A 7,903-nucleotide genomic window follows, 5' to 3' on the forward strand; every position below is an offset into this window, starting at 1 on the left:
CGAGCTATCAATCGAGCAGGCTTCACTTCGGGCCAGCTCTTTCTTTAGTTTTTCTTATTCCAAAGATTGACAACCTATTTAACCGGTCCAAGACGAAAACGACATAATATTCACAGCATACAAAACATTATATAACTGGTTCACTAAATTCAATTTAAACTGGATATTTGTTTGCTGCCCATCCAAAGGATACTTCGATTCATATATCACTAGGTGATTTTCCCGTGCTCATGCACGGATAGAAATATTTCTAAAGTAAATATACTATAATAATTGATTGCTATTTAATTTTAATTTTAAATTAATTTATAATTTGTATGCATCATTTATATTAATAATATTATATTACTTTAATTATACATATGATTTTATATATGTCATATTTAATCGGTTTTGTTGTTTTCACAGTCAATTTAGTTATCATTTGGGTACATTGGATTGCATCTTTGAATTCAACTGTAATATTTTTTATTCTAAATATATTAAAATTTTGATTAATTTCTTATTTGCATTTAGGTGTTTTTTGTCTTAGATATGTAAATATATTTTATGAATATTATGTCTAATTTAAGATATATTGTGCTTAGAATAAAATAAAAAATAAACTAAAGTGTCATGATTCCAAATTACATAAATTAATATAACGATAATATTCTCAAGTCTCATGCATATATATTAAATTTTACAAAAATAACTTAATTGTAACGGTTGGTTATTATTTTATTTTCATTTTTATGTTTTGAATTGTCCTATGATTTATATGAATAAAATAAATTACCGTTCTTATAAAATTATATATTCTTATTGTAGTTAAATCTATGATTTTAAATATAAGTTGGAATAGTCGAGTCACTAATGTTGTGAGTATATTGAGTTACATATATTCTTTCAAATTCAAAATAAAGTATTATTATTTTTATTATAATTAGGTAAAGGGATGATCAATAAGAAGTTACATGCATAAGTAGCTGATACATTTTAAGAACCTCATGAACACATATCAATATTTACAATAATTAAAATATTTTATAAATTCTAAATAAATTTATGCCTTTGATTTATTGAATGGAAACTGAAATTTATTTTAAATAATCTTAAAAATGAGAATTCAGGTTTGCTTTAGTATTTTGATTATGGTTATATTAATAAGTTCCACAAACATAAAAACATAAAATTTAAAAGTGAACTTAATATTAAGAAAACAAATAACTTTGATAATGATAAAATATAATATATCTATTTCATTAAACTATTTTGTAACTGTTTGATCAAACGATGTTAATTTTTAAAATTTATTTTTAGTTTTTTTTAATATCTCTATTACTTTGAATTAAAAGTATGTATTGTTTAAAATTTGTTTTGTTTTATCTGTTTAGTTTTTTTGTATTGTTTAAAATAATGTTTTAAAAGAAATAATATTTCTTTTTCTAATATCAAAATTATCTTTGTAAATTATTTTTTAATGGAATCACATTTTATGTAATATTACTATTTTGTGAACTTTTCTTTTTTTATGAGATCATATTATATATACATATATTTTTCGTTTTTCAATTTGTTTTTTTTTTACTTTATAAAAATTTTCCTTTTTTATTATATGTATATTTTCTTGTAAATTTTGAAAAATGAAACTAAATAAAAAATTAAATATAGTACTTCAAATGTAATATTTATAATTTATTAATGATATCTGTGTAATCAACTATCGTGTGAATTAATGTAAAAATTACACATATTAAACTAACTTTTTAAATAATATTATAGAGATTACATGGGCCAGTGATGACGTAACATGTGAAATAAAAATCACAAAACACAGCACCAAAAATGAAAAGAAACACAAGATATTTACGGAAGTTAAAGAGGCCGTCTTTGTCAGTGCAATGAACCTCTTCCTCATCTTTCCCGCCACCCCAACTAACAGATCTCTCACCGTCCACGTCATCCTCTTTTGGTTCACCAAATCTACGACTTTTTGTTTACCCACGTGGCAACAATCCATCTGTTTCCCGACAAAAAGTGGTACCCACTTGATTATTCATATAATTTTCAAAAGAATTTTGATACTATTATTGGATAAAGAATCATCATCTGTTGACAACACAACACACTCTTTTGTTGATTCTCTTATGTTTTTGGTTTTACACTAACGCCATTATATTTTTGAACTCTATCCATGAATGTAATTTCCATTTTTATTTGGAATCGCATGATCAATTTGTTTAGCAGATTACATAATGGATTGGCAGATATACATATTCTGACTAAGTTGGTATATTTGTAATTATTCATAAACATGATATAATAGACTGTTAATTCTACATAGCAATGTGCGGGGGAGTTAAGGGACGATAACCCCTGCTAGGCTGCTACGACATACTATATGAATTACGGCTTTGATTTAAATATGCGTAATGATGTTTTAAGTTTTCGATTCTCTTAAAACGTGTGCGATGTGTGATGCGTGTTCTTATTATTTGGTGCAAGGTGGGCTGGTTGCTTTCGCGTTTGATTTATTTTGGGGGTTTGCCATATTTGATTGATACGAGATACTGCTTTGCGTGAGATCATGTCATGCTACGATAAACGAATATCTGATAATTAACCGAAACTTACGATGCTAATCATTCAACAATTATTTAAATAGTAATATTTTATCATAAATTAGATATTTTGTTGCTGTACGCCTTTCTCTTTATGTGGGACGAAGAATAATTTATTAATTACTCTTTTATAATCCAAGCCAAAAAGTCTTCAAAATAATGAAATAAATTCAATAATTACTTAAATATAATTAAATTAGTCTTCTGTTGATCAACTTTCTAAGTTTTTTTTTTTTGAGAAAATTATCTTTCTCTGTCGACATGTGTCATGTCTGTATTACAAAAATGTAGTGAAGTTGTTTCTGTATATAAAAATAAGACATGTGTAGTTTAAGATATATCCAAATTAAATTTCCAAAACTTTTTTTGCATAAAATGTGGGATATTTTTAATAGAGAACTGATAGAAACATTATATTTCAAAAATTACGGTAAAGATAAGCAATAAATGGAGGGGTGACACGAGAGCAAATATGTTATTTTCTTTTATTTGCAATTTGCATATAGGCAAGTTAAAAGCAAAAATGTCTTTCTAGTTGCTGCTTCCTATGGGCTATAGGTTCTGGGATTATTTCGTTTGGTCGTCAGTTTTTGTACGAATATTGATATTTTGCGTATGAATGAATTTCAATTTGGGAAAAAAAAAAAAATGTCTTTCTAAATTAATTGTTCTCGACTGAAACATCTCTCTTCTGTACTGTATAATAAACAAAGACCTCTCCCTATCTCCAAAACGTAATATGTGGCAGATTTAGAACCGATCTCTCTGCCTAAACTTTTTTTTGTTTTCATCTTTTTGTTTGTGTACTGCAAATATCGGTAAATTGTAAATTAATTGAGGAGAGAGAAAGATAGATCAAAGAGAATCTGTAAATGGTTTAAACGAATTGCCCAGAATCCAGGAAACCCTGAATGTCAAAAAAAAATCATGGGTGGTGATTTCTCGGTGGAAAAAAAGTAAATTTAAATTTTTAAGGGACATTTGCTACAATAACTTTAAAAATATAGAAAATAGCTAAAATAACCTATATAGATATTTCAAGATTTTCTAAAGACACTTTTACTATATTACCCTTAAGTACATAATTTATTTTATTGATTCTACCATATAAAATTAAAAGAATTAATTTCCTAAAAAAATAAATCAAAATTCGAATTTAATTAAATGAAAATAATATTAAAGATAAATATAACATTAAGAGCAACATTGATTGCTCTTACAGAAATGGAAACCGTATCTGTCAAAAAAAGAAAATTAACATTTGAAAAATCACCATTGTTACACATTTATCTTCCTAAAGCATGAGGTTAATACAATTCTATGACCATTATTATATCAGTTCTAGAATTTATAATATCATTCCATAGATAACATTGTTCTATGTTTTGTTTCTAATATTAATAACCTTTTTGTAGATCTATTTACTTTAAAAAGTATACAAAAGGAATTTCAGGATTGAATATCTACAAATATCAAGGTAGCTGAAACAAATTTGTATATGCAGAAGATAAAAAAAAAACATAATGCCTTTCAAATTTTGGTAGACTAAAAGCTTCGCACTAATAGACGTTTATGGTAAACTAAAAATCGGTAGACATATATTTGTTTGCAAAACCTATAGATTAGTTTGTTGTCTGCTCATAATAGGTAGATTACCATATTACGTATACACGTATAATAGACTTTACATCTGAATTTGGTAGACTTGTACGATGGCTACATAGTGTCTACATGATTTTACAAATATGAAATTTGAAACCTGTAGATTAGTTTGTTGTCTGCTCATAGTAGTTAGATTAGCATAAAGTCTACACATGTGTAGCAGACTTTACATGTGCATTTGGTAGACTTACATTATGACTACATGTTTCTATAGACATGACATTTGAAATCTGTAGATTAGTTTGTTGTCTTCTTATAATCAGTAGATAAGGAAAAGATCTACATGTGTATAACATAATTTACATTAGAATTTGGTAGACTTACATATTGATTACGTGTTTCTACAAACATGATATTCCTTATATGTAGATTACTTTGTTGTCTACCGATAATTGACATACTAGAGTAGTGTCTGCTAATAATTGGTGGATTAACATTAAGTCCACACGTGTATACCAGATTTTACATGTTATTTTTGCAAACTTGTATTTTGTCTTTGAAATATTAGTAGACTTTCATAAAGTCTACATGATTGGTTGACTTGCCTGATGTCTACATGTTTTAGTAGACTAGATATCAATCGGCAGATTTATATTATATCTACATGTTTTGGTAGACTATATATCAATCGCAGATTTGTATTATATCTACATGTTATTCGTAATTTCATAGACTAGATGATTTTATCATTGGTAGATAACACTAACAAAATAACGAAAAGCACAAAAAATATAGAGACGGTTTCATTATTCAACTCGTTCGTTATCTAAAGATAATGAGAATAACATTAGTAACATGAGTTTATGGAAGAGAAGAATAATAAGAGGAAAATTCAAATTCTAAATCCTTACTCACTTCGACAAAGTCCTAACTCTAACTTGCTTGCAATATCCAAACTTTGTCTGCAACTTCACCTCGAAAACAAGTCATATGACAAAGGAAAAAGAGGTAAGATTGATATATCAAATTTCTTTATTTTAATAAGATTAATCATAAATAAATTTGATTTTGATAAAGTAAATTAGGAAAGTGCATAATTACTCATATTATTATTTTTGATTTTTTTGTAGGAATAAAAATTTATATCAAGTTTTAAAAGGGTAGTTTCGGGATTATTAAAGTTAATTAATGATTTATAGATTATGTGAGTAATAACAAATTTGATGGGTTACTCTGGTTATTTCTTATAATATGTAGGTTAGTTTGGGTAATTTTTTCAATTTTTAATTGTTATTTATTTTTGGAAAATCTCAATCTATTTCATGTGCTAGCTAAGGTTGTCTCACTTTCCTCTTATGAGTCATGAGTTTCTTGTCTTCATCTTTCTCTTAATAAAGTTACTTGTCTCTTCAATTTTCAGTTGAAATCTTGAACCCTTCTTATAACTCAAACCATAACTTGACTTCCTGATTTGAGAGATCAAGCAAAGCTATCACGGTGCGTTCCCTCCGTCAATGGACAAAGCTTCTCCTGCAGTAGCTGCTGTACCATTCAGACCGTTCCCTGATCCTAAGCTGGAATTCGCCGGAATCAGAAGCTATTGCAGCACTTCGCTGCCGGAAAGTACGTGCTCCGGCGAGGAATCAATGAAAGATTCGTCCTTTATTAAGATCAACAACATGAGGCAGGGTTCTACTACTTCATCATCATCTCGTTTAGCTGACGTTACCGTGGATATCTCCGCCGGAGAAGAAATCAACGGCTCGGATGAGTTTGATCCGAGATCGACGGCTCAGAGCGAGAAGAGAGTGCTCAGCAGAACAGAGAGTAGAAGCTTGTTCGAGTTCAAGAGCGTGCCTTTGTACGGAGTGACTTCGATCTGCGGAAGACGATCGGAGATGGAAGATTCCGTCTCGGCGATTCCTAGATTCCTTCAAGTTTCGCTGCTCGATTGTGGTCGGGTCGCTAACGGGCTTAATCCTCACTCGAGTGCTCACTTCTTCGGTGTTTACGACGGACACGGCGGTTCTCAGGTAAACCGGATTGCAATTAGATCTGTGTTTCTTCTTTGATTTTGATCGGTTCTTTTGTGTGTGTGTATAGGTGGCGGATTATTGCCGTGAGAGGATGCATTTGGCGTTGACGGAGGAGATATTGAAGGAGAAGCCGGAGTTTTGCGACGGTGACACGTGGCAAGAGAAGTGGAAGAGAGCTTTGTTCAGCTCTTTTATGAGAGTTGACTTGGAGCTTGACTTTGTCCCCGAAACTGTGGGGTCCACTTCTGTGGTCGCCGTTGTCTTTCCGACGCATATCTTCGTCTCTAACTGCGGCGACTCCAGAGCGGTTCTGTGCCGCGGCAAAACGCCACTCGCGTTATCCGTCGATCACAAAGTAAGTAATACACTATGGCGTATTCAATATTGGGTGACAATAATCAATTGGGTTATATGTCATTACTCGGTTCTTAAGCTAATAACAAAACTTCACTTGGATAAATTATGTTCTTTTGTTATGTAAATGTTCTTTATTAGCGTTTGGCTCTACATTTTATGTGTAGCCGGATAGAGAAGATGAAGCGGCTAGGATAGAAGTAGCTGGTGGAAAAGTAATCCAGTGGAACGGAGCTCGTGTTTTCGGTGTGCTCGCCATGTCAAGATCCATCGGTAAGGCTTCACATTCTCTGGTACTCTTGTTTTCTTGGTTATTTTGATAGTTCCCTTATGTTATAAATCGTTTGCAAAGCAGGCGATAAATACCTAAAACCATCGGTGATCCCTGATCCGGACGTGACTTCAATCCGGCGAGTCAAAGAAGACGACTGTCTCATCTTAGCAAGTGACGGTCTTTGGGACGTGATGACCAACGAAGAAGTGTGTGACATGGCTCGGAAACGGATATTGTTATGGCACAAGAAGAATGCCATGGCGGGGGATGCTTTGCTGCCGGCGGAGAAAAGAGGAGAAGGAAAAGATCCGGCGGCAATGTCGGCGGCAGAGTATTTGTCGAAGATGGCTCTGCAAAGAGGAAGCAAAGACAACATAAGTGTAATAGTGGTTGATTTGAAGGGAATAAGAAAATTCAAGAGCAAAGCCTTGAACTGAATTAGAAGGTTTGGAAGTAATAAAGAAAAAAACGTTTTGATGGTGGGTAAAAAAATCTCTTTAAAAGCAAAACAAAAACAGGTAATAACAATATTATTAATTGTTTGTAATATTAATTTTCTAGTTATTTTTATTTATTTACTTTGCTATCTTCCCACCATTATTTAATTTTTTTTACTGACATGAATATGTATATATGATGAGATCATGTAGCTTCAAAACAAAAATCCCTTGTTATCGGGGTTTATTGTAATATCGCTCATATGTTAAGAGCTAGATTTATTTATCTTTAGTTTTTATTAGCATCTTTGGAAAGGGTATATGCAATGGTGTGTTCCGACATGAGTCTGAGATTTATGTATATACTAGGTGTTATGCCCGCACCCTGTGCGGACATAAGAACATGATCGGTGCACACCATGTGTTCTCTCTCGGTCCGTAACTCATGAGAGAGAACACAGTAACGTCAGTATGAAGAGGCATATATTGTGTGTATGTATAATTGCAACGTCATAAAATATTTTGTGTGCTTATGAAGATATTTTCATTCAAAAAATGGAATAAATAGTGTATAGTTTTAGAAGTAACAGATTTTAT

The 7,903-nt window shown here is 31.0% G+C and overlaps 1 protein-coding gene across 1 annotated transcript; it reads left to right on the plus strand.

Annotated features, from left to right (window-relative positions):
- Positions 1-5,522: 5,522 nt before the first annotated feature.
- Positions 5,523-7,592, plus strand: LOC106313091 (protein phosphatase 2C 77). Its single transcript, XM_013750829.1, has 4 exons — positions 5,523-6,238; positions 6,309-6,596; positions 6,763-6,868; positions 6,951-7,592. Exons 1-4 carry the CDS (start codon positions 5,720-5,722, stop codon positions 7,304-7,306), a joined length of 1,269 nt encoding a protein of 422 aa, XP_013606283.1. The 5' UTR covers positions 5,523-5,719; the 3' UTR covers positions 7,307-7,592.
- Positions 7,593-7,903: the final 311 nt, after the last annotated feature.

The sequence above is a fragment of the Brassica oleracea genome, chromosome C9 (genome assembly GCF_000695525.1).
Source record: "Brassica oleracea var. oleracea cultivar TO1000 chromosome C9, BOL, whole genome shotgun sequence".
In the NCBI taxonomy this organism is placed as follows: domain Eukaryota; kingdom Viridiplantae; phylum Streptophyta; class Magnoliopsida; order Brassicales; family Brassicaceae; genus Brassica; species Brassica oleracea.